Source organism: Malaclemys terrapin, chromosome 12, assembly GCF_027887155.1.
Source record: "Malaclemys terrapin pileata isolate rMalTer1 chromosome 12, rMalTer1.hap1, whole genome shotgun sequence".
NCBI classification, from domain to species: Eukaryota; Metazoa; Chordata; order Testudines; family Emydidae; genus Malaclemys; species Malaclemys terrapin.
In genome coordinates, this window is record NC_071516.1 from 34,910,632 (window position 1) to 34,938,217 (window position 27,586).

At 43.7% G+C, this 27,586-nt stretch overlaps 1 protein-coding gene across 1 annotated transcript; it reads right to left on the bottom strand.

Moving 5' to 3' along the window:
* Nucleotides 1-21,736: 21,736 nt before the first annotated feature.
* On the bottom strand, nt 21,737-22,681 carry LOC128845918 (olfactory receptor 10A4-like). The gene has a single exon (XM_054044992.1). It carries the CDS (start codon nt 22,679-22,681, stop codon nt 21,737-21,739), a length of 945 nt encoding a protein of 314 aa, XP_053900967.1.
* Between the last annotated feature and the right edge of the window lie 4,905 nt (nt 22,682-27,586).

The window sequence follows — 27,586 nt, forward strand, 5'->3', positions numbered from 1 at the left end:
ACCAACATTGCGGTCAACACATTTTCTTGCCCAGTGTTTTCCTCAGGGGGCCTTCACCTTGTTCTTCTTCAGGCTGTAGATCATGTGGTTTAGCATGGGAGTGAGTTCGGTGTAGGTGAAAGATAACAGCTTTTTGGTATCTGGGGAGTAGCTGGACTTAGGTCATAAGTATGTCAAGCTGCCTTTACTGTAGAAGAGAGTCACTACAATGAAGTGTGGAAAGCATGTAGGGAAGGCTTTTTGCCTGCTGTCTCCTGACGATTAGGCTAAAGGGCCTATTTCTCAGTGAAGACCTATTATCAAGTGATCCAAACTCCCAGCAACATTTAAGAATAATTTGTAGTAATAATGCTAAATTGTATCACCTTTATTAAAAGCAGAAAAATTTAATTTAGTGAGAATGAGAAGTTTAGTCGTTTAATGTTTAGTACAATATTCTCTTTAACAGAACAAGTTTTCTGAATGCAAGATGTACTAGTCATGTTAGTATGGGAAATTTGACTATTGCAATATCTGTATCAGAGAAAGCAGATTATGAATAATTATCTTGAGTGTAAAAAGAGAAGTTATAGATTGTCAACACATCTAACTATAAAAGAGTGTATGTTTGGGTTATTAATTGGATCAGACAGAACTGGGATTAGACTGCCTTGGGCTGCAGCCTTTGGTTCCATAAGGATTGGATATTGTAGGTCTCTCCTTGTTATGCACTATTCTTAAATAATAAAGGCAACTTTATTAATAAAGGCAACCAAGCTTGACTACTCCTGTCTCACTATTTTATTGTTACCTTCTAAGACTGGACCACTAATCAATTTTCTATATAAAGGTAAGAGCCAGGATGGCGTAGATGATATGTATGTAAGAGACGAGGATCAGCATAAAGGGGGACAATAATAATAGAGCCCATCAGGGCATACATCTGAGAAAAGCTTCAGCATGGGGGGCACAGGGACTGTTGCTGAAGTAATAGTGTTGATATACTATACTTAATAGTCTGTAAGGCATTTGACTTAATACCACATAACATTTTGTGGGAGTTGCAGTTCAGGTGCCTCACACTTCCATTCTCATTTATTGACCAGAATTCCTGATCAGGACTACATCTCCCTTATCACCCCTTTTGTAGATTCCCACTGCCCACTGGTGTATCATGGGAGATGTAGTACAGCTTAGGTGCATGGCCCATAAAGGAAAATGGCCCATGAAGCAATTGAACTACAACTTCCACAAGGCACTGAGGAACCATATCCAAATTTAAATATTTCAGACTTCAGTTTAATATGCTTGGTTTTGGCTGAAATATTTCCAATTTTTTTATTAAAAAAATCAAAATTATCTGCATAGAGCAGACTCTTTTTGTGAAAACCTTTAATTGAAAACCCAGGTTTCATTGGCAAATTTTCAACAATCCTTACTTTTTTTGGTCAAAACTAGAGTTGGAATAGATTTTCCAAATTTCCAATTTTGAGTTTAAATTAAAAACAATTGATAGAATTTTTTCTCTCTCCTTCCTTTCTTCTCTAGTGGGTCTGAATTAATGCTTCCCTGACAGCTAGCTGGGAGGGGGAGAGACTTTGGGTGTGTTTATGTAAATACAGTTTGCTCCTGCTCTGTTTACATATTCAGCAGATAGAGCAGTGTCAAAGTGATCAACTTTGGCAGGTGTTGGGTTACAAATCACCTTAGTAATGAATGCAGGGGTAGTGAAATATGGTTACCAATGTTGTAATTATTTTAGGAATACAGGGAAGCAGGACTGTGCTTAACCTGTCCCAAATGAGGGGGTCACCCTCAGTTGAAAGAACCTTGTTAAGCCAGGGACTTGAATGCCAGGGTCCTGTAACAGTAAGAGGAGTGGGGACAGGTGTCTTAGCTAGGAGGCTGCACAAAGGGTCCTCCCTGGACTGGTTTAACCTGTTCTTCACCACTGTTTAAAGAAAGAGCTAAGTCAGCTTCATTAGGAGTCTCTTTGTTATTTTAAATGCTCATTAAGAGCTGAAATCACTTGTGTGCTACTGTGTATGACATTACACTCTATATGATTTTATGAAAATATAGTAATGTAACAGGAAAATGCTTCATGCAAAAGGTCTCTTGTAATGTATCATTACAAAGCTTATAATCTACTGAGTGTGATCATCCTATTTGTATAAATGTACCACTCTTGTATCTGAAACTAAAAATATGAAATATAACTCTGAGAGCCTATTGTAATTATGCAAAGTGTGGGCCATTAATGGTGGTTTGGAATCTTGATGACTCCCATTAACCGGGACAATTGACTGCAGATGCCTCTGTTTTACCTGTAAGTCTTCCTGTATATGTGTGTGCTGGCCAGTGGGTAATGAAGTCTTACAGTAACATGTGATCATGTCACCTGAACTGGAATCCATCTTTAACCTGGTGCTTTTCCATTGCGGGGGGGGGGGGGGGGGACCCAGAGGGACAAAGGGTTCCCAGCTTATGCAAAAGATATATATGTGGGTGGAACAGCGAAAAGGAAGAGCCATCATGAGGAATCCCCTAGCTACCACCTGAGCTGGAACAAGGGCTGTACCAGGGGAAAGGACTGTGCCCAGACTAGGAAGGTGTCCAGTCTGTGAAAGAGACTTATTGAAACATCTTTCAGGATGAGATTTTACTTGTACTCAGTTGTATTATTGTATTAGGCTTAGATTTGTGTGTTTTATTTTATTTTGCTTGGTAATTCACTTTGTTCTGTCTGGTACTACTTGGAACCACTTAAATCCTACTTTTGGTATTTAATAAAATCACTTTTTACTTTTATTTCACCCAGAGTATGTATTAATACCTGGGGGGGGGGCAAACAGCTGTGCATATCTCTCTATCAGTGTTACAGAGGGCAAACAATTTATGAGTTTACCCTGTATAAAGCTTATACAGGGTAAAACGGATTTATTTGGGTTTAGACCCCATTGGGAGCTGGGCATCTGAGTGTTAAAGACAAGAACACTTCTGTGAGCTGCTTTCAGTTAAGTCTGCAGCTTTTGGGCAAGTAATTCAGACCCTGGGTCTATGTTGGAGTAGACGGGCGTGTCTGGCTCAGCAAGACAGGGTGCTTGGGTCCCGAGCTGGCAGGGAAAGCAGGGGCAGAAGTAGTTTTGGCACATCACTTGGCAGTTCCCAAGGGGGTTTCAGTGATCCAACCCATCACACTGTGTTTCTGACCAGAGCTGAAAATCACTGAGAGCTGAAATCACTAAAGTTGGAGAAGTGTTTCTGCCCAGCCTGCAAACAGCTGAAAATCACCATGAGACTGTTGTGCAGAGGTCACAGCAGAGAGGCAGGTGGCAGCAGAAGGTGACTGACAATCAGCTGGTGAATGAACAGCTGGTGAGGTGGCCAGGTGGCACAGCGAGCGAGTGGCAGGCAAGGTGGCCAGGCAGCACAGTGAGTGGCTGGCGGAGAGGCGCAGCGAGCGGCCAGCAGGGTAGCTGGTGGAGAGGTGCAGCAAGTGGCCAGAAGGGCTGCTGGCAGAGAGGGGCCATGGAGCAAGTAAGGTGCCTCCTTACTTCCACCCAGGGTGGGAGGTGAACTCTGCAGATTCACCTATGAACTCTGGGTCTGCACTGACCAAGGACAGCAACTGTGAGTGGGGTGCAGAGAAGGGACAGGCACATTAAAGGGACATTTGCGTTGCTGGACTTAAGAACCTGAAGGGAAAAGGACACTGCCCAACTTAGTTGGGGGTGGGTATTTTGCTTAGGGTTTATGTTTATGAATCCTGTTTGCGGTGTTTACCCAAATTAACATCAACTTATTTCCCTATTTTCATTAAAAGTTTCTTTTCTACACTAAGACTCTGTGCTTGCGAGTGGGGAAGTAATGCCTCACGGGGGTGGTATGTCATTTTTCCAGATTACTGGGTGAGGGCTTGAGACGGTTGTGTGTTGTATCAATAAAAAGGAACCCCGAGATGTTGAACCCAGCCCTGATTGCTGCTGGCTCTGCCTGGCAGAAGGATTATATATATATATACACATTTTCAGGAATCAGACAATGTTATTGATTTTTTTGAAAAATTTCAAAATGTTGATAAACCAGTAAAAAATTTCCTGTGAAATATTTTACTGTTTTTACTGTTAGACAAAACCAGCATCTTAAAACAAACCAAGAAACCAGTATATAGCCAGTGGAGATTATTTCATATGGCACATGTTCAATACAGCCCTGAAAAGAAGTGACATCTAGGCAGTTTAGAGACACGATTGCAGACTGGAAGTCAGGACTTGTCTAGATGACAGTTAGTGGGTGTCCAGTTGGGGTGAAAATGCAAAGCGCTGTGTATTAACTTTCAGTGTGGACCCTGCTACCATGCACTAACATTTCTCCAGTGTGCATTGACCTACTCCTGTTTCAAAGAAGAGTATAACAGAACACGCTAGGGAACCTTTAGAACTCAAAACCAGGGTCCACATGGACTGGTAGCATGTGGTACATTTTCATCCCAGCTTGCTGCGCACTAACTGTTCATTTAGACAAGCCCTCGGATTCTGATCTTGGTAACAGCAGTTTAAATCAGGAGTTAGTCACCATAAGTGAGGCTGGAAACTGATCCCGGTTCCCTTCTTTGAAGGCTGATATTAATTGAATACTCAATCATAAAGGACATTATTTTTATTCATCAAACAAACTAAAGACACTAAAATTTAACTAAACTAATTTTTTTTAAATTAACAACTAAACTTTACTTAAAAAATGAGACACAAAATACCAGATTTTTGCTGTAGTGATTACTAGGCATATACAAAGATACACTCAATTTTCATGATCTTTATCTTTAACCAGATAATGAGCTAACCCAAATTGACCAAAACAGATTAAGGTTTCTTCATCTTCCTGTCCTAGAGAATGAGACGTCACTCACCAGGTGTTATGGATTTAAATTCTTGTTCAATGTACAAAATCATGAGTAAGTTGAGGCACTGTTGGGACATTGTACTTCTTAGTTTGTTTTTTACATGTGCAAGTTTCGAAAAGGCTCTTTCACATGAACAGCTTGTAACAGGTAAGACTGCAAAGCATTGAATAGATTTATAAAAGGCCTGGAACATGGAAGACCGATCCGATTCCTTTAGCTAATCAAGCAACTCTCTGGTGGTGTTCGTAGTGCTACCTTTAGGAACAGATCCGTCATAATCCCGAAGCAATCTGACTTCAGCTTCCAAATCATCCAAGGACACTTTAAATTTGTTGGCAATGATTCTTATATCGTATACCTGTCAATGTCTAAGCTCAGCAATTTATTGCAGTCACAATTTTACAAGTCTCCTGTTCAAATAGCTGGTCAATGCTGGTAATCATTGAGTCTAGGAATGGGTAAAATGAAGTTATACTCTCCTGCTCCTCTTTTGTATCTTAGTGATGCTGGGACTCAAATGTGCCATCAATACGAGTGGATGTTTTTCTCTTAACTGGGGGAATCGATATATCATTCTCTACAGACATTTTCACACTGTCATTGAAAATAGATTGAAAATATGCTGGGCCACTTCTCATTGCAGCCAAAGAGTTACGCAAACTTTTCACCCCTGTCATTGCAGTAAGTAAGTTGAGATCTGGAGCTTGAAGAGCCTTACTCACTTTTACCACCATCTGGAGAATAGGGTGCATCATGTGAAGGGCAAAGATGAACTTGAATGAATTTAGTTCATGGATAAGGCCCCTGGCTTTTATTTTAGCATCAGCAAGGCGAGTTGTTTCAATCATCTCTTGTAAAGCTTGTAAAATGATGGAGTAGTTTTGTTTTACAGCAGCCACTGCTTCTGCTCTGCATGCCCATCTTGTGTTTGATAGTGACTTCAAAGTCTTCAACTGGGATCCTACTTCTTGTGAAATCTTCTCCATTACTGCATTTCACACAGGACTCCCTTCCATAAAGGCATAAAGAGTTTGAATAACACCAAAAACATCAAAGACAGTTCTGTTTTGTTTACTTGAGGTGCATGCATCTACTAGGACGAGGTTCAAACAATGTGCATAGCAGTGTACATAGAGTATTTCACTGTTTCTTTCTTTACATTTCATGTGAACTCCTGCAGTACATCCAGACATAGTAGATGTGCCATCAAAACAGGCAGACATCACTGATGACTGGTCAATTTTAAGAATGCCAAGGATGTCATTTAACTAGTCAAAAATAGACTGAGCATCAACTGTTAATAGTCTCTGAACAGACACAAAATGTTCAACTGGACTATGTTTTTCATTGTCAAAATACTGCACCACAATGGACATCTGTTCATGGTGTCCACAGTCAGTAGTGTCGTCAGCAATTATTGAGACCATTTTTCCATTTAGTGAAGACACAATCTTTTGTTGCACAACGTTGTGCAAGGCCACAATTAAATAATTTTGGATGCGATTACTCAGATAGGTAGTGTTTCGAGGAGATTGTTGCACATGCTTTGCCATTACGGGACCATATTTTTGGAGCAGATTGACAAGATTTAGAAATAAACCTTTCTCAAAACTGTCAGCTTTTTCATTGTGACCCCTGAGTGGTCTCCCACCTTTCACCAAACACAGAACAATGTCAATCAGTCGCTCCATTACACTTCAGTTATGGCATCATTTTTCTTCTTGTTTAGACAGATAAGCCTGCTTGCCCTCATCCAACAATACATCAATAGGTTTCCCTTCATTAAAACTTGACAGCTCAACACATGAGATTTTGACAGTTGGTGGTTTTTAAAACATTCGTTAGCCCTATGCCAGTTTCTGAATCCCTTATCAATAAATGCTGGATCAGTGTGACCTTTGTTTGCTGCATCATTAGAGGAGAAGAAATGGCAGTAAAAGCAAAATGCTGCATCCTTTGATGGGCTATATTCTAACCACCTATACCTTTCATACCAATCAGACTGAAAACTTTTTTGTTTATTCCCTATTTTACTTCTAGGAAACATGCTCAATCTAGGCTGATAAGGACCTCTAGATAATCAAGACCGGCGTTCTAATCTATTTTTTGGAATATCACAGACTGGGGTCATCAGATGGAATGTTTGATGGCTTTGAATAGGAACTACACTGACCTGAACTAAGAGACAAAGTCTGTTTCTATTGGTCATGTCATAACTATAAAGGGAAGGGTAATAGCTGTCCTGTGTACAGTACTATAAATCCCTCCTGGCCAGAGACTCCAAAATCCTTTTCCCTGTAAAGGGTTAAGAAGCTCAGGTAACCTGGCTGGCATCTGACCTAAAGGACCAATAAGGGGACAAGATACTTTCAAATCTTGGGGGGGGAAGGCTGTTGTTTGTGTTCTTTGTTTGGGAGTGTATTCGTTCTCGGGACTGAAAGGAACCAGACATCAATCCAGGTTCTCCACATCTTTCTAAACAAGTCTCTCCTATTTCAAACTTGTAAGTAAATAGCCAGGCAAGGCGTGTTAGTTTTCCTTTGTTTTCTCAACTTGTAAATGTACCTTTTACCAAAGTGTTTATCTTTGTTTGCTGTACTTTAAACCTAAAACTAGAGGGGAGTCCTCTAAGCTCTTTAAGTTTAATTACCCTGTAAGGTTAATTTCCATACTGATTTTACAGAGATGATTTTTACCTTTTTCTTTAATTAAAAACCTTCTTTTTAAGAACCTGATTGATTTTTCCTTGTTTTAGATCCAAAGGGGTTTTGGATCTTGATTCACCAGGAGTTGGTGGGAGGAAGGAGGGGAATGGTTAATTTCCCCTTGTTTTAAATCCAAGGGGTTGGATTTGTTTTCACCAGGGATTTTCAAGGTTTCCCAGGGAGGGAATCCATTGAAAATGGTGGCAGCCGAACCAGAGCTAAGCTGGTAATTAAGCTTAGAAGTTTTTATGCAGGCCCCTACATTTGTACCCTAAAGTTCAAAGTGGGGATCTCAGTCCTGACATGGTGAATAGCGGTGGGATCATTTTAAACCCAAAAGCCAGTGAGATTTTTTTTTCCTTCTAGCTGCTTGGAAAGCTGAGCTGGAAGTAGATAGATGCATATCTTATCTCTCCTTGCCTGAAGGCAGAGGTGTTAAGTTTTTTTTACAGGTCCTTTGTTAAGAGAAGGGTTCAATTAGCAAATGACTGGTAAAAGGTATTTACAAGCTGAATTGTTTTTTTTTTCTTTTTACATCCTCGGGAGTAGCTAGTTAGAAAGTTACTGTTAACTCTGCAGCAGCCAGAGCTGAGAGCTTCCCAGTTTGTCAACTGCAAAGGGGGTGACCCAGCACAAGAAAACAGGAAAATGACTACCAAAGAAGAAAAAGCCAAAGAGGAGGCCCACAAGAGAGAGATAGAGCTAAGAGACAAAGAGGAGAAAGCCAAAGAGGGGGCCCACAAGAGAAAGATGGAGCTAAAAGAAAGAGAAGAAAAAGCCAAAAAGGAGGCCCATGAAAGAGAGATGGAGCTGGAAAAAGCCAAAGAGGAGGCTCACAAGAGAACTATGGAGCTGAAAAAGAAAGAGATGGAGGAGAGAGAAAAAGAAAGGAAGCATAAACTGGAAGTAGCAAAAGCTAAGCAGGATGCACCAGCCAATGCTAACAACCCCCCTCCAGGTACCACTTCCCATCCCAGAAAATTCCCCATCTACAAGGCAGGCAATGATACTGAGGCCTTCTTAGAAAATTTTGAAAGGGCCTGCCTTGGATACAGCATCACTGCAGACCAGTACATGGTAGAGCTGAGGCCGCAGCTCAGTGGACCCTTAGCAGAGGTGGCGGCTGAAATGCCTAAGGAACACATGAACAGTTATGAACTTTTTAAAAACAAGGCCAGACTCAGAATGGGGCTAACACCCGAGCATGCCCGTCGGCGGTTCAGAGCCCTAAAGTGGAAACCGGATGTGTCATTTACCCGTCATGCCTACCACATTGACAAAAATTGTGATGCCTGGGTATCAGGAGCAAATGTTAAATCTCTGGAAGATCTGCTTTCCCTAGTAAAAATGGAGCAGTTTTTAGAGGGTGTTCCTGAGGAAATAGAAAGGTACATCCTAGATAGGAAGCCCAAAACTGTAACTGAGGCGGGGGAGATTGGAGCCCAATGGGTGGAGGTGGCAGAAAAGAAAAAAACTAGTAGCAGTTGGAGCGAATATCAGAAGGGGCAAGCCGAAACAAAACCTTACCACCGGGGACAACCCAAGGCCCGACCCTCATCCCAAGGGAAACCCCAGATGCCTTCTCACCCCACCACACCAGTCTCCACCAACCAACCTCGTCCCGGTGATACCTTAGCAGGGCAATGTTTTAGATGTAATGGACTGGGACATATAAAGGCTCACTGCCCCAAGAACCCCAACCGATTACAGTTCATTACACCCCAATCACACCAAAGATCCCCAAACCCAGATGCCTCTCTCATACCCTCGGAGCGAAGGGAAACCTTGAGAGTGGGCGGAAAGAAGGTTACCGCTTGGAGGGACACTGGGGCTCAAGTGTCAACTATCCACCAATCCCTAGTGAACCCCAAACTCATCAACCCAGAGGCTACAGTGACAATTCAACCCTTCGTGTCACAGTCTGTAACCTTGCCTACAGCCACGTTGCATGTCCAGTACAAGGGCTGGTCAGGAATGTGAACTTTTGCAGTCTATGACAATTATCCCATTCCCATGCTGCTGGGGGAAGACTTGGCCAACCATGTGAAGCTAGCCAAGAGGGTGGGAATAGTCACCCGCAGCCAGGCTAAGCAAGCTTTCACCCCCATCCCTGTTCCTGAACCGTCCACCAGGGCCCCGTCTGTGTTACCGGAGACCCAGACAAAGGTGGTGGAACTGGATCCCCTGCCAACGACTGCAACAGCCGTAGTGGATCCAATCCCAGAGACCCAGCCAAAGCCAGTCCCAAAACCGAAACTGGCAACGCAACCAGCACCAGAACCATTGCCAGCCCTGAGTCCAGCGCTTGCAAACCCGTCTACAACTCCAATGCCAGAGGGCACCAGCGAGCCTGAACTGGCAGAAGCAGCAGATAACCCTACCCAAGAGGCTCAGCCAGAGCCTGAGTTACCACATAGTGCACCAGCGGACAGCGGTTCACAGTCAATGGAAACAGCCGCAGCACCTGCATCACTTCCAGAGGGACCAAGCCCCAGTCCACAGTCCAAGGAGGAACTGATGTCTCCAGCATCAAGGGAACGGTTCCAGGCCGAGCAGGAAGCAGATGACAGCCTTCAGAAAGCTTGGGCGGCGGCGCGGAACACCCCACCGCCTCTCAGCTCTTCTAACCGATCCCGGTTTGTTGTAGAACAAGGACTTTTATACAAGGAGACTCTTTCTGGTGGGCACCAGGAAGACTGGCATCCTCAAAGGCAGTTGGTAGTTCCCACTAAGTATCGGGTAAAGCTCTTGAGCTTAGCCCATGATCATCCCAGTGGCCATTCTGGGGTGAACAGAACCAAAAACCTGTTGGGGAAGTCCTTCCACTGGGAGGGAATGGGCAAGGACGTTGCTAATTATGTCCAGTCTTGTGAGGTGTGCCAACGAGTGGGAAAACCCCAAGACCAGGTTAAAGCCCCTCTCCAGCCACTACCCATAATTGAGGTCCCATTTCAGCGCGTAGCTGTGGATATTCTGGGTCCTTTCCCAAAGAAGACACCCAGAGGAAAGCAGTACGTACTGACTTTCATGGATTTTGCTACCCGATGGCCGGAAGCAGTACCCTTAAGCAACACCAGGGCTAAAAGTGTGTGCCAGGCATTAACAGACATTTTTGCCAGGGTAGGTTGGCCCTCCGACATCCTTACAGATTCGGGAACTAACTTCCTGGCAGGAACCATGGAAAACCTGTGGGAAGCTCATGGGGTGAATCACTTGGTTGCCACCCCTTACCACCATGAAACCAATGGCCTGGTGGAGAGGTTTAATGGAACTTTGGGGGCCATGATACGTAAATTTGTAAATGAACACTCCAATGATTGGGACCTAGTGTTGCAGCAGTTGCTTTTTGCCTACAGGGCTGTACCACATCCCAGTTTAGGGTTTTCACCATTTGAACTTGTGTATGGCCGTGAGGTTAAGGGGCCATTACAGTTGGTGAAGCAGCAATGGGAGGGGTTTACACCTTCTCCAGGAACAAACATTCTAAACTTTGTAAGCAACCTACAAAACACCCTCCGACATTCTTTGGCCCTTGCTAAAGAAAACCTAAAGGATGCTCAGGAAGAGCAAAAGGCCTGGTATGATAAACATTCCAGAGAACGGTCCTTCAAAGTAGGAGACCAAGTCATGGTCTTAAAGGCAATCCAGGCCCATAAAATGGAAGCGTCGTGGGAAGGACCATTCACAGTCCAGAAGCGCCTAGGAGCTGTTAACTATCTCATAACCTCCCCCACCTCCAACATAAAGCCTAAGGTATACCATGTTAATTCTCTTAAGCCCTTTTATTCCAGAGAATTAAACGTTTGCCAGTTTACAGCCCAGAAAACAAATAACGCGGAGTGGCCTGAAGGTGTCTACTACAAAGAAAAAAAGGATGGTGGCGTGAAAGAGGTGAACCTCTCCATGACCCTTGAACGTCTGCAGCAACAGCAGATCAAGAAGCTGTGCACAAGCTTTGCACCAATTTTCTCAGCCACTCCAGGATGGACCGAACGGGCATACCACTCCATTGACACAGGTAATGCTCACCCTATTAGAACCCCACCCTACCGGGAGTCACCTCATGCCAAAACTGCTATACAAAGGGAGATCCAGGACATGCTACAGATGGGTATAATCCGCCCCTCTAAGAGTGCATGGGCATCTCCAGTGGTTCTAGTTCCCAAACCAGATGGGGAAATACGCTTTTGCGTGGACTACCGTAAGCTAAATGCTGTAACTCGTCCTAACAACTATCCAATGCCACGCACAGATGAGCTATTGGAGAAATTGGGACATGCCCAATTCATCTCTACTTTAAACTTAACCAAGGGGTACTGGCAAGTACCACTAGATGAACCTGCTAAGGAAAGGTCAGCCTTCGTCACCCAGGCAGGGGTGTATGAATTCAATGTACTTCCTTTCGGGTTGCGAAATGCACCCGCCACCTTCCAAAAACTTGTAGATGGTCTCCTAGCGGGATTGGGAGAATCTGCAGTTGCCTACCTCGATGATGTGGCCATTTTTTCTAATTCATGGGCAGAGCACATGGAGCACCTGAAAAAAGTTTTCAAGCGCATCCAGCAGGCAGGACTAACTGTTAAGGCTAAAAAGTGTCAAATAGGCCAAAACAAAGTAACTTACCTGGGGCACCAGGTGGGTCAAGGAACTATAAATCCCATACAGGCCAAAGTGGATGCTATCCAAAAGTGGCCGGTTCCAAAGTCTAAAAAACAGGTCCAATCCTTCTTAGGCTTGGCTGGATATTATAGGCAGTTTGTACCCCACTACAGCCAAATCGCCGCCCCGCTAACAAACCTAACCAAAAAGAAACAGCCAAATGCAGTTCAGTGAACTAATGAGTGTCAAAAGGCCTTTAACCAGCTTAAGGCAACACTCATGTCTGACCCTGTGCTAAGGGCCCCAGACTTTAACAAACCGTTCCAAGTAACCACAAATGCGTCCGAGCGAGGCGTGGGAGCAGTTTTAATGCAGGAAGGACCGGATCAAGAATTCCATCCTGTCGTATTTCTCAGTAAAAAACTGTCTGAGAGGAAAAGCCATTGGTCAATCAGCAAAAAGGAATGCTATGCCATTGTGTATGCACTGGAAAAGCTACGCCCATATGTTTGGGGACGGCGTTTCCAACTACAAACAGACCATGCTGCGCTACAGTGGCTTCATACCGCCAAGGGAAATAACAAAAAACTTCTTCGGTGGAGTTTAGCTCTCCAAAATTTTGATTTTAAAATACAACACATTTCGAAAGCTTCTAACAAAGTGGCTAATGCACTCTCCCGGGAAAGTTTCCCAAAGTTAACTGGTTAACAATTGTTTTTGGAATGAAACATATTGGTAGTTTTTATACAATCAGTAGTATGTCTAAAGGTACATGTGTCTTATTAACTCTGTTTTCTCCTAAAACTCCAGGAAGAAATCACAGCCAGTGTGAAACCAAACATCCAACACTATCTGTGATTTGGGGGGCGTGTCATAACTATAAAGGGAAGGGTAATAGCTGTCCTGTGTACAGTACTATAAATCCCTCCTGGCCAGAGACTCCAAAATCCTTTTCCCTGTAAAGGGTTAAGAAGCTCAGGTAACCTGGCTGGCATCTGACCTAAAGGACCAATAAGGGGACAAGATACTTTCAAATCTTGGGGGGGGGAAGGCTTTTGTTTGTGTTCTTTGTTTGGGAGTGTGTTCGTTCTCGGGGACTGAGAGGGACCAGACATCAATCCAGGTTCTCCACATCTTTCTAAGCAAGTCTCTCCTATTTCAAACTTGTAAGTAAATAGCCAGGCAAGGCGTGTTAGTTTTCCTTTGTTTTCTCAACTTGTAAATGTACCTTTTACTAGAGTGTTTCTCTTTGTTTGCTGTACTTTGAACCTGAGACTAGAGGGGAGTCCTCTGAGCTCTTTAAGTTTAATTACCCTGTAAGGTTGATTTCCATACTGATTTTACAGAAATAATTTTTACCTTTTTCTTTAATTAAAAACCTTCTTTTTAAGAACCTGATTAATTTTTTCCTTGTTTTAGATCCAAAGGGGTTTTGGATCTTGATTCACCAGGAGTTGGTGGGAGGAAGGAGGGGAATGGTTAATTTCCCCTTGTTTTAAATCCAAGGGGTTGGATTTGTTTTCACCAGGGATTTGGTGAAGGTTTTTCAAGGTTTCCCAGGGAGGGAATCCATTGAAAATGGTGGCAGCCGAACCAGAGCTAAGCTGGTAATTAAGCTTAGAAGTTTTTATGCAGGCCCCTACATTTGTACCCTAAAGTTCAAAGTGGGGATCTCAGTCCTAACAGGTCATTACTCAGTTTATTGCATGCACTGGAACTGGTGGCGGCATTACCTTCATGTAAGTTCTTAACCGAGGAGTCCGAAGTATTTGAATTACTATCAGCACATTCATTATAATTCAGTTTGTCTGCGCCTTTTCTTATCTTAACAACAAACTGATCCATATTTTAAAATTAAAAGGGGGTATCATACGATTGAATTAAAACGTAAAGCAACGGGCTTCTTATGCTATTTCAGTAGAGTACACACGACAAAGATTACAAACACTGTAGACACTGCGTTGGGCATGCCTGATGCTGCCGCTTATATAGGTCAAAGTATTTTCTAGAATAGTAGTTGGAAGGGGAGGGGAGGGGAGGACCACTGGACCAATGGTAATATGACACCGCAGTAGTGGGGATGCATGCTGTGAGCGAATGTGGGCTTTCTATACATTTCTACAACAATATTACGCAATTCAGCACTTATTGAATAATACAACAATACATAATTTAAAACTAAAAGAGTGTATCATGTGATTAAATTAAAACACAAAGACACTATTTTTTGAGACTTTTTGGGCCGAGGGCCACATTGGGGTGGGGAAATTGTATGCAGGGCCGGGGCAGGGGGTTGGGGTGCGGGAGGGAGTGTGGGGTGTGGGAGAGGGTGTGGTGTGCGGGAATGGGCTCAGAGCAAGGGATTGGGGCAGAGGAGGGGTGTGGGGTGTATGAGGGGGCTCAGGGAAGGGGGTTGGGGTGCAGGAGGGGTGTGAAGTGCAGGCAGGGGCTTAGGGCAAGAGGTTGGGGTGCAGAAGGGGTGCTGGGTGTGGCATGGGGCTCAGGGCACAGAGTTGGGGTGCAGGGTGCAGCAGGGGGCTCAGGGCAGAGGGTTGGGGTGTGGGGTGCAGGCAGGGGGCTTAGGACAGGGAGTTGGGATGCAGGAGGGGTGTGGAGTGCAGGTAGGGGGCTTAGGGCAGGGAGTTGGGGTGCAGGAGGGGTACGAGGTGCAGACAGGGGGCTCAGGGCAGGGGTCGCAGTGCAGGAGGAGTGCGAGGTGCAGACAGGGGGCTCAGGGTCAGGAGTTGGGGGGCAGGGTGCAGGAGGGGTTTGCGCTCCAGCCCAGCGCTGCTTACCTAAAGTGGCTTGGGGTGGCAGCGGTGCATCCCTGGCTGCCTGCCCTGGCTCCACGCCATGCCACTCATCATGTCCCTGTGCAGCCCATGGGGGAGGGGGAGGCACAGGGCTCCATGCACTGCCCTTGCCACACCTCCAGTTACCTCCCCTGAAGCTCCCATTGGCCGTGGTTCCCTGTTCCTGGCCAATGGGAGCTGCAGGGGGCAGTGCCTGGAGCAACGCATGGAGCCCTCTGCTCCGCCCCCTCCACGGGGACCCCAGGGACGTGGTGATGGCCACTTCTGAGAGCGGCGTGGGGCCTGCAGCACCACAGGGGGCAAGTCCCACAGGCCCGATCCAAAGCCCTGAGGGGCCGGATGCGGGACGTAGTTTGCCCACCCCTTCTTTAGGGTGTGCCTGGGCACACCCTGCACACCCCATGCGCACACCTATGAGGAGTCATAATATCAGAGTTTCAGCTACCTAAAATATTCACCTCTTTATCAAAACACATTTCTTTGGTCCAAAATTCTCTGGAAAGCCCATTTCACTTCATTGTTCCTCAGGCTATAGATAATGGGATTTAACATGGGTGTGAAGACTGTGTAGGAAAGAGAGAGCAGCTTCTTGGTATTTGTGGAGTAGATAGATTTGGGTCGGAGGTAGGTCAAACTGGCGGTGTCGTAGAATAGAGTCACCACAATGAAGTGAGAGGAGCAGGTGGAAAAGATTTTGGGCCTGCCTATGGCTGTTGGCATTTTTAGGATAGTGGAGATGATATGGACATAGGAAAAGAGGACAATCAGAAAGGGTGGAGAGGTAAGTATAGTGGAGGCAATTAATGCATACATACAAAAAGGTAGGAATCTGCACAGATGAACTCTAGAACTGATGGGTGCATCACAGAAGAAGCGGTTCAATTAATTGGACCTGCAAAATGGGAAACTAAACAACCATGTTGTTTGCAGGAATCTCTGAGGTCCAAGAAGTCACTGCCAGGTTTTTACAAAATTTCTTGTTCATGATGGTGGTGTAATGCAGTGGGTCACATATAGCCACATAGCCATGGCGGACAGGAGGAAGAACTCTGTGATGCCAAAGAAGAAGAAGAAATACATATGTGTCATGTCACCAGAGAAGTGGATGTCTTTATTCTTAGAGAGGAGGTTCATCAGCATCTTTGGTACAGTGACTAAATTGAATAAGATGTCCACAAAGGACAAGTTCTGGAGGAAGAAATACATGGGGCAGTGAAGGGCAGGGTCCACTAGGGTAATAAGGATGATGAGAATGTTTGCCATCAGTGTTAGCAGATAAATAACCAGAAATGCCACAAAAAAGCAGAAGCTGGATCTGGGGCAGATCGGAGAACCCCAGGAGAATGAACTCAGTGACCACGGTCTCATGACATTTTTTTTAAAAAGCATTTATAATCTGGAGTCATGGTAAAGTAAGATCTAGGAATAAATTCAGCCCTGTGTTTTTTCTTGAACAACATCAGAGCTTCTGTATATATGTAACTGAGAGCATAGCCTGGGTCTTCTTGAATTCGATCTGCTGGGGAGGTGGGGTTTGCTGCCTCCAGGATTCTAGTACAAGGATAGATTTTTTCAATTCCTCTTCAGAAATGTTTTTCTCCAGTTCCTGGTTCAAGTTAGACAACAGTTGGTATGGCTAAGACTTGGCAAAGATCCACAGTGTCTCAAAACATCATCAAAATGCAGTGTGATGCTCGTTCCCTTTTACACCTCATCAGGGTAATGATGGAAGAAAGGAGCAGATACCACCCAGAAGTATGTGTTCTGCATGAGAGAAACAAACACAGAAATGGTGGGGGGGGAACTGTAGCTTTCATATGATTCCCACCAGCAAACTTAATTCTGTTGATGTTGCTTAAATGTGTACCACACATCTTTGTATCCCTGCCGCACTTGCTCCACTTAAATGGAAAAGAGTCTACAACTGCTGACTGGCAGAGGCACATGTAGAAATTAAATACTCTTCTTTATTTGTTTTCAAAAATTACAACATGCTACTAGGTTGACAAGTCAGGATTGCCGATGTCAGGCCCTAGAAAGAAAAAACAAACAACATCCCTCCCTGCCCCCCCCCCAGAAAACCAGGATGGTGAAAAAACTCAAAAAATAATGAATGATACAGCCATAGAGCAATAGAGTTCATGGCCTGAAGGGCCCACTGGATCATCTAGTGAGAACTCCTCTCTATCACAGGCCTGCAACACCAGCCATCACCTGCCCACTTAACCCAACAATGACTGGAGTCTGAAAAAAAAAACATAAAATACAAAGAAAACAGTGAAACAAAAAAGAAAAAGGGGGAAAGAGGTTCAGTGTTACAGCACACACAGAAACATGCACACCCCCACACCGCCCATTCCCCACCCACACCAACGCACACCCACATACTCAGCGGGAAGACAAGAGCCTTATGAAGAACATGAAACACACAAAAATAAAGAGAATGACAATGAAGACCAAGGACTAATCATAATGAAGAGCAGTAAAAATGAAAACATGAAATAAAACACAAAATAGACAATTTCCACCCCATCAAATGAATAATTTAAAAAAAAATTAAAAGAGCCCAGCTGATGGAACAAGTCTCATTGTCTCATTGCTTCCTTGTACTCCCCCTTTTGTCTGTCTCCATCTGTTGTCTCTTGTCTTATATTGTAAGATCTTTTTTGTTCTGAGTTTGTACAATACCTATCACAATGGGGTCATGGTCATGGGCTAGGGCCTCTACCTATTATGGTGATACAAAGAAATAACAATAACAACAAGTGAGGCGGGATGTGGGAGTTGTTATAGGTTCGACATGCAGCCAACATAATCCCTTAACAAGAAAGAAATGACCAGTTCAGGGTAAATTTGCTACCCTAACTTAACAGCTACACAAAGAGCTGTGCAGGACCTGAAATTTCTGTTTTGAAATTCTTGTGAGGTGGACAGACTGGTGGGAAACCAGAGAAGCAGATTCAGAGCAAGCCTGCCTTATTACCATTGAAACCTTAGAAAGAATCAATATATTCCTGTAGAACAATCTGATTCTGTCAAATCAGCATTTCCTGATGGAAAATGGTTCAGGGCAGGAAAGAGCTATAATGAATTTTAAACAGGAGGGAATAACTCAGGGCCCCTGACTCCCATCCAGGACACTCTCCACTGGTCCAGATAAACCATCAGACACAGCAGTGTGTCACCCAACTCCCATTGAAAGTCAATGAGACCTTGTTGCCTGACTCCATCCGGTGCCTGTGAAAATCTCTGTCTAAATGTACAAGGAGCCTAATTCTTAGCTGTGTAGCTCAGGGCAGCTCCACTTATTTTCAGTTCCCATCAGCTGGAGATTGAGATCACATTCTGCCATTTTCAGAGGGGGAGGGGGATAAACATTCCTGTCCACCTAAAAGTTGTCATGCTTACTGTTAGGCAATGGGTTTAAAACAAACAAAGGGAAGTATTTTTTCACACAATGCACAGTCAACCTGTGGAACCCCTTGCTAGAGGATGTTGTGAAGGCCAAGACTATAATAAGGTTCAAAAAAGAACTAGATAAGTTCATGGAGGATAGGTGCATCAATGGCTATTGGCCAGGATGGACAGGTATGGTGTCCCTAGCCTCTGTTTGCCAGAAGCTGGGAATGGGCAACAGGGGATAGATTACTTGATGATTACCTATTCTGTTCATTCCCTCTGGGGCACCTGGCATTGACCACTGTCGGAAGACAGAATACTGGGCTAGATGGATCTTTGGTCTGACCCAGTATGGCCACTCTAATGTTCTTATCTTCGTCTGGAGGACAGTTTGGGGAAACAGCTGGAGAATAGTCAGATAAAGCAATTTAGAGTTAAAATAAATTTATGTAATCTTTTTTTTTAACTTGTTTAAAAGTCCTCACTTTCATTCTCATCTAGACATGTGTCACAACAGATTTGGTCTATACACACTATTTTTGTACACATTGTTCTGCACTGACCAACCAATGGGATCTGGGCACATAAACCCATCAGGATCCTTTCAGAATTCCAGCCATCCACTTTACTACAGTAGCCCCATAGAATGAAATGTGACCACTCATGCTACCAAATGAGTGGCAAAATTTGCAGGATCAATCGCTAAAGAATTTCTGCTCTCAGATATAGTTCTTCAGTGTCAGAGGCTTAAAGCCTTATCTTTCAAAGTTGGAGTTTATGGCACTCAAAAAAAAAAAATTAATCCTTGATGGGAAAAATCATTCATTTGAACGAGAATTACTCATTGGATTAGGCCCAGACATGTATGATCATTGCAGACATGAATTATTATGATTAATAATAATAATTCAAGTAAAGAAGAAGATAAAGGCTTAGAAGGAATGTGCAGTGGCAGGGAAGCCAAAAGAAGAGATAGAGCAGCGAGCAAAGTGTCTATATTGCTCAGGGCAGCTGGCACATCAGGAAGGATGAGAGTAAAGGAAGCATCAAATGTATTTAGCTATAAAGAGATTATTAGAGTCTTCAGTGAGAAGAAACCGGGTTCAAACTGGAGAAAGTCAGTTAAAGGTAAGGGAATAAAAGAGCTGTTATTCCTGTTTCAATAGAGCACAACAGCTGGGGAGTATCGATTTCATAAACAGTAATGAGACAGGTGAGGTCAGTTTCAGCTCTCTGCCCTCATGAACCTGGAGGAAGCTGGACGATTTTACGTGTCTAATGAGGTAAATCACTGGTAGTGGTGGGTATCCGTTTCTTGTCTGAGTAACATGGCAGGATCCATAACAAATGAATCCTACTTCATTGGAAGTATTTAAATATCTCTAGACAAGAACTCCCTTTATTGCAGCCCATGGACATCCTCACCCATGTCTGGAATTAGTGGTGGATCCTCCACAGCAGAGCCACTTTAGTTACCTTTGATAAATCCCCTTAAACCACAGCTGGGACAGCTGCTTCTGTGTCATCTTCTCTTTTTGTTTAGGGAATGACTCATTAAACTTCTTTACTCAAATTCACAGATATGTTCCCATGATTCCTGTGCCTATATAACTGGGGGAAAATTTTAGTGATAGTGGTGCACCAAACCACACCTTGTGCTTTTGATAATTTCCCCTGGTTTCCTTCTCTCCCTAATATTGATTTTAAATCAATGGTTGTTGTCAGAGGTGTTTGCCTGCCTGCTTCCGTGCTTGACAGAACACAATTTTTAATGCATTAATGGGACTATGCTATCCTAGCTTCACCTTCTCTCTAATAGCTGTTCTCAAGAAAATGTTGTATCGAACCATGTAAATGCAACCCTGTGTCAACTACTAGTGATGGGCCCCTTTCACATGTGGTGAAAATTATCAGAGCTCCACTATAGCCATTGGGCCAGATTGCCAGCTGCTGTAGCCTAACATTGCTCCACTTATGTTGTGCAGTTATTTTACTGCCTAGATCATGAGAGAAACCTGAATAAAATCTAGTGGTGAGAGCGGTTTGTTAGAAAAGAATGAATAAATAGTGTTATTTTGCCCGACTGCAGAGAGGGGAACGATCCAGTGTCATGTTCTTCAGTTTTTATTGTTTCCACAAACATTTCTTCATGCTCACTGGGACTTCTGTGTAAGAATAATAATTAATCAGACATGGATGAATATATTTATTGCTGGTTCTCATTTTATTCCAGCCAAACCCTATTTATTTATTTAGCCATTTAAATACTTTCCGCTCTACAATAAAATAACAGCCAATCAAAACTCTGTGTGGCCTTGAAAATCTTTTCAAAAGGTACTTTTCAACAATTAAACCCAGTCAAATACCACAAGGTCAAACAACCCAGCAGCAACATAGATATGACAGAAACTGAGCCCTCATCCCCCCCACACGCAGCTCCCAGAATCTCTCACCAGTGTCCCACAGCATGACTACCCAGCCCTAGCCAATCCCATATCTCCCTGTGTGCAGCAGAGAAAGAAGATGACACTTGCTCCGTGCCCTGAAGGTTGACAAACTCATGACAAGTTGGAGCACAGGGGCTATGAATTCCAAAGATGTGGGACTCTCATGTATAACAACCTGACAAAAAGCCTCCTCCCATAGACCAATGAGGCTCCAGCTCTGTTACTTCCACTGACTTTAACTGTGGCAGAGGGTGACCTGTAGATCCATTAGATAGAGTTTTATGGCAGAGAATCCAAGTTGGTTAAAGGAGTAAGGTGCCTAAATACCCTTGGAACTCAGTCAGAGCTGTATGCCTAACTTTCAGCCCACATGTCAAAATGGTCATATTAGAATCAGCCTGGAAGCCAGCAGCGAGCTCATGCAGAAGAGAGATATAAGATATGGTCATGGGAAGAAACATTGCATGGACACTTTACAGGTACACCAGGAAAGAAGAGGTTTCATTCTCATCTCATTTCGAGTGGTATAAATCTGGAGTTACTCTAGATATTCAGAGGTATATCTGAGCTCAGACTCCAATTCATGGTCCTTGTTTAAAATATAAGTTGAGGTTTTTAAAGGGAACTAAGAGACTTGGGCACCCAAATTTCCATTCAAATTGGGCCCATGATGCACGATGTATTTATATTAAAACTAGGTGTAGGATTTGCAATGGATGTAAGGAATTTGGGGACCTATCTCCTGTTGACCCCCATTGCCCTTTTGAAAGTCCCAACAAAAACAATACAGTTTAAGATTTATATTTTCTCCGTGTATGATACCAAAGGCTACATGGTAACAGCCTTTGAGTTAACTGAAACATTTACCTGCCTGGGGAGAAAAAAAAATCACAATTGCCTTGAATATATTTGCCAGCCCAGCATTTTCCTGAGGGCTCCCTTCACCTCTTTGTTCCTCAGGCTGTAGATGATGGGGTTTAACATGGGTGTGAAGACCGTGTAGGAGAGAGAGATGAGCTTCTTGGTGTCTGGGGAGTAGCCGGATTTAGGTCGGAAATAGGTCAAGCCAGCTGTGCTGTAGAACAGAGTCACCACCATGAGGTGAGAGGAGCAGGTGGAGAAGGTCTTGAGTCTGCCTTCAGCCGAGGGTATCCTCAGGATGGTGGAGATGATGCAGATGTAGGAGACCAGGATGAGGATGAAGGGGAACAATACAATTACAATGGTGCCAGTCACAGCATACATCTCGAATAGGTAGGTGTCCCCACACACCAGTTTCAACACCGGGGGGCTGTCACAGAAGAAGTGGTTGATTTCAGTGGGACCACAGAAGGGAAAACTGAACAGCCAAGTCGTCTGCACTGTACCTACAGGAATCCCTGAGACCCATGAAGTCACTGCCAGCTGGACACAAATCCTCCTGTTCATGACGACTGTATAGCGCAGCGGGTTGCATATTGCCACATAGCGGTCGTAGGCCATGGCGGCCAGGAGGAAGCACTCTGTGCTGCCAAAGAAGAAGAAGAAATACATCTGCAAGATGCAGCCATGGAAGAAGATGGTTTGATTGGCAGACAGGAGGTTCGCCAGCATCTTAGGGACAATAACTGAGGTGAAGCAGATCTCCAGGCAGGACAAGTTCTGGAGGAAGAAGTACATCGGGCTTTGTAGAGCAGGCTCCACTGTTGTGATGAGGATGATGAGAATGTTACCCATCAGAGTTATCACGTAAGCAGCCAGGAATACCACAAAGAGCAGGCGCTGGAGCTGGGGGAGATTGGAGAACCCTAGGAGAATGAACTCAGTGACCATGGTCTGGTTGGCCCAGGTCATTCTGTCACCATTCAGGGTAATTTCATCTATATTTCCCCCCTAATGTTCCACCAAGGGCACCCACTCTACGCTCTGAGCTCCGCAGCTGTCACCTCTCTGGGGTAGAGACTCATGTCTCTCCCTCTTTACCAGAGCGCTTCGAGCCCTGCCTACATTCTAATTTCCCCAGTAAGCCAGACTGCCTTAGCAGGCCTACATCTGTGCTTTCCTTTCTCTTCCAAGCCTACAAACGGATTAATTCCCCCCAGCTATATGCTACCATGCAATTCTTTCTAAGCAAGAACGTTTACTCTTAAGGTGAAAGCATTACAGAGAAAACATATTAAAATAATAAAAGAACCTATATGCATGCTCATAAGATAACCAGAGATCACCTCAACTCCAGCAAGGGCTCTGCTAGGAGTTGTTCCTTCCAAACCCACCAAAGGGTTTTTCTGAGGTTACAAGTTCATAGCAGCATTAGCTCAGAACTCACACATGCATGAAAACTTTTGCCTCTCCTTTATACAGCCTGGACCTTTGTTTTTCAGATTCCAGGAACAGGTAATCAGCCGAGAATAGCTCTCTCCTCAGGGCATAGCTTCAAATGGCTGGGTTGTTGCGTAACCGAATGGGTGACATTTACATTCACCTCAACCTAGAGCTTCCCAGGAAAGCCACCAATCAGTGTATGTTCTAAATGTATATTCTTGTCTGGCCCATTCCTTAGTACAATCCTTTGAAGCTCATATGACTGCCAAGGGTTCACCACCCCTCTCCCATTCTGGACAGGTTACAGATAATCCTGGCCCACAATAAATTATAAACCATTAATTTAATACAATGGACTCCAAAGATACTTAAACTTAATTCAATAAGGTTTTTCAAGGATATTGCAGGAAATTGCCATATCTGCAACACATTCTTCTAAACATTCTTAATCTGAGTCTGAATGAGGTTACGAAGAGAGTAATCCATTTCTCCTGAAGCCTTCAGATTTCCCGTCCTCTTTGGTAAGTTTAGTTATGTTCAGTGGAATTCACGCTGCAGGCAAGGTAGTATTTCCTCTCTCTCTGATTGTCATGGAAAGTGGTCAGAAGTGTCACCTTCTGGACTACCCCATTTATGATCCACCTTCTGTTCCTGAGGCAGCCACTGACTATGAGCAAGATATTAAAATCTCTGAGTAATATAGTGTGATGGAAACGCTCTGTTATTTCAAGCCAGTGTCAGAGTACAAGTGGAAGCCAATAGAAGTCTGTGATCTGCAAAACATACAAGAATGAAAAACAAAACAAAACACAAAAGTAACTAGGAAATTGTTTGGACTGTGGTTTTCACAGCCTTTAACTGGGGCGGGGTGTGAAATGGTTTTCCCATCCAGCAAGAATTTTTGAGATTTCAGAAAAAATATTCCCATCTTGAATCAGGCCAAAAAATCTTTTGTGAACCAACAAACCAAATAATTCAACTGATGAATGAATCAATCAACCAATCAAGCAGTTACTCAATTTGAGGCAATGAAAATGTTTTGTTTTGTTAATTTTGAAAAATGCTTCATTTGAATTTTAACCTTTTTATTCTTTCTAAATAAAGTTTAATTTTGAAATAAAAAAGTCATTTTCAACTGAAATGTTTTGTTTAGAAGATGTCCATTTTTTGAGCAGAGAATTTCATTGAAACTCATCAGAAATTCATTCATTTTCCCATGTATGCATTCAGTTTACATGAATCAGCATTTTTCAGCAAAAAATATTTTGTAGAAAAATTCTCAGAGAACTCTATTCCAATGGGTTGTCCGCTGGTATAATTAAAACCAGAACTTGTCAATCGTCTTTATCCATTTCCCACATGACCTCCAAATCAGATAAATTGTGATCCATTTGTCTCTGTTTTATCACAGAGGTCTGAACATTCTAGATGTTATAGTTCCTTGCTATTCATAACATCTTGTGATACTGAGGGGAGAGTTTCAAAGGCAAAAAGGAGAATTCATTGATTATCCCCTTTGTGACTTAGAAAATCATAGACTTATAGAATCATAGGAGAGGAAGGGACCTCGAGAGGTCATTTAGTCCAATTCCTTGCACTCAGGGCAAGGCTACGTCTTTACTAGACCATCCCTGATGAGTGTTTGTCTGACCTGTTCTTAAAAACCTCCAATGATGGAGATTCCACACCCTCCCTAGGCAATTTGTTCCAGTGCTTAACCACCCTGACAGTTATGAAATCTTTCCTAATGCCCAGCCTAAATCACCCTTGCTGCAATTGAATCCCATTACTTCTTGTCTTATCCTCAGAGGTTAAGAACAATTCTTCTCCCTCCTCCTTGTAACAACCTTTTATTTACTTGAAAACTGTTATCATGTCCCCCCTCTGTCTTCTCTTCTCAAGACTAAACAAATCCAGTTCTTTCAATGTTTCCTCATAGGTCATGTTTTCTAGATGTTTAATAATTTTTGTTGCTCTGCTCTGGACTTTCTCATAGTTGTCCACATCTTTCCTAAAATGTGGCGCCCAGAACTGGACACAACACTTCAGTTGAGGCCTAATCATCACTAAGTAGAGTGGGAGAATTACTTCTCATGTCTTGTTTAGTGCTCCTGCTAATACATCCCAGAATGATGTTCATCTTTTTGCAACAGTGTTACACTGTTGACTCATATTTTGCTTGTGATCCACTATATGTAACTCCCAGATCCCTTTCTGCAGTACTCCTTCCTAGGCAATCATTTCCCAATTTGTATGTGTGCAACTGATTGTTCCTTCCTAAATGGAGTACTTTGCATTTGTCCTTTACATTATTAAAAAAAAATGCATTTTTACCAAACCTACTTATACAGGAGGCCAGAGGAAAGCATTGAAGAGCTAGTGATGCCTATGTGGAAGGCTGTTGATGAATCAGGAAGAGTAAGCCTAAAGAAACACCCCTTGGATGAAGCTGGAAAAGTGTTCATCAGAGTCCTTTGGTAAAGGATAGTTTCAGGGGGAGTGAAGGGAGGAGAACTCACTGTTGAGGCAACCAATGCGGTGGGAAGGAAGACAAGAGAACAAGAATGAAGAGTGCATGGGACATCAAAAGTGTTAAAAGTTTCTCTTAATCTTTCAACGGTGCACTACAAAAATATAATAGATAGATAGATAGAACAGTAACCAGGATTAATAATGAAGCAGGTTTCACATCTCTGGAAATATGAACCTGCTAGTTATTTCATCTGTTTAAGAAGGTAAATCACCGACAATGGTGTGTAAAGTTTGCCTTTTGGAGCAACACAGAAATAGGTGAAAGAATGTCAACATCTGGAAGGAGAGAATACTGCTAAACTCATCTCATGACAATCTTTACCTTCCTCTGCCAGAGTGAGGGTTTCCTACGGACAGCAAAACGCGGTTGGTTTAGTCTTCTTCTCTGGATTTACTCATCAGCACTGGGACACTTCAACAGAGACATCCCACGATAGCAACTACAGGCAAATTGGCTGTTTACACATTACCTTAATCATACCATAAAACCTGCTAATATAGCTTTAGCATTGGGGTTAAGTGAGTTGATGTGATCAGGCAATGTTTCATTCCCCGATGCTGTCCTTCTCTGAGGTGTCTGGTAACATATTTATGGCATCATGAGATGTTTATGTGGCCTTCTCCCCAAGGACCTTGTTTCCTGGGAACTCATTATTGCCTAGTGCAACTATACACATACAGTTGGCTTGATAACTATTACCTCATTTATTGGTGGGGTGTTCTGAATGGTGATGGGCCTGAGCCAACCCTGCAAGATAGAGTGCTCCTACATTTGAGAGAGTTTGGAACTCAAAACCTGATGATGATGATTTTGATGATGATGATGATGATGATGATGATGATGATGATGATGATGAAGAAGAAGAAGAAGAAAAAGAAGCTGTTGAAATATCACCTATCAGGGATGGTCTAGATCAGGGGTCCCCAAACTGGAGAAATGTTCAGGGGTGCACGGCTGGGGCCCAGGACAATACCCACAGGGGGTGGGGAGGGAGCACCACCCAGCTCCGCTCCTGGTCCTGGCCCTGGCTGCTGGCCCTAGTTGCCAGCCCTGTGCCTGGGGACATGCTAGCCCAACACCTGAGGTCCCTGCCGCCAGCCCCATGCCGGGGCCCCAGATCCTGGCCTGGTCCTGGCCTGGTGGAGACACTGCTCCCAGCCTTGCCCCCAGCTGTGGCCCCAGCCTCAGCCTCCTTACCCCTGTCTCATCCCCCTTCCCAGAATTGAGGCCCCGCTCCTGGTTCTGGCTCTGGATTGGGTGGGGGGGATAGGGGCAAGGGTGTGTGTGAAGTAAAAGGTTTGGGGACCACTAGTCTAGATGATAGTTGTGCCATGAGTGCAGGGGATTGGATTAGATGACCTCTCGAGGTCCCTTCCAGTCTTTTGATTCTATAATTCTATGACTTATATTACATCAGTGGCTTGAGGGCTCAGTGGAGATCAGGTTCCATTGTGCCAGGCACTGGACAAACACACAGTGCGGATCAGTTCTTTCCTGGAAGAGCTCAAGGTCTAAATAGACAAGAGAGAAATGTCAGGAGGGAAAGCAGAAACCTGAAGGAGAAATGAAGTGACTTGTCCAAGTTCACAAAGTAGGTCAGTGCCAGAGCTGGCAATGGTTTCCAAATGTCCTGAATCCTTTTCAAGTACCCCTACGTCAATGAAGGCTAGGGTTGTAAAATTAGCTAAACTAAGGCATCCTATTGGCGCATCTAACTCCCTTGGGTTCCCTTGAAACATGCAAATGAAGAACTGAAGAGTGGATAGGTAGATGGATAGGAAGAGGAAGTTATTGTATAATTATGTGGATGGATGGAAAGTTACAGTAGCTAGAGGGACTGATACATAAAGCAGGTGGATAGTTATAGTAGGTGGATGGATGGATTATTTAAATGGATGGAT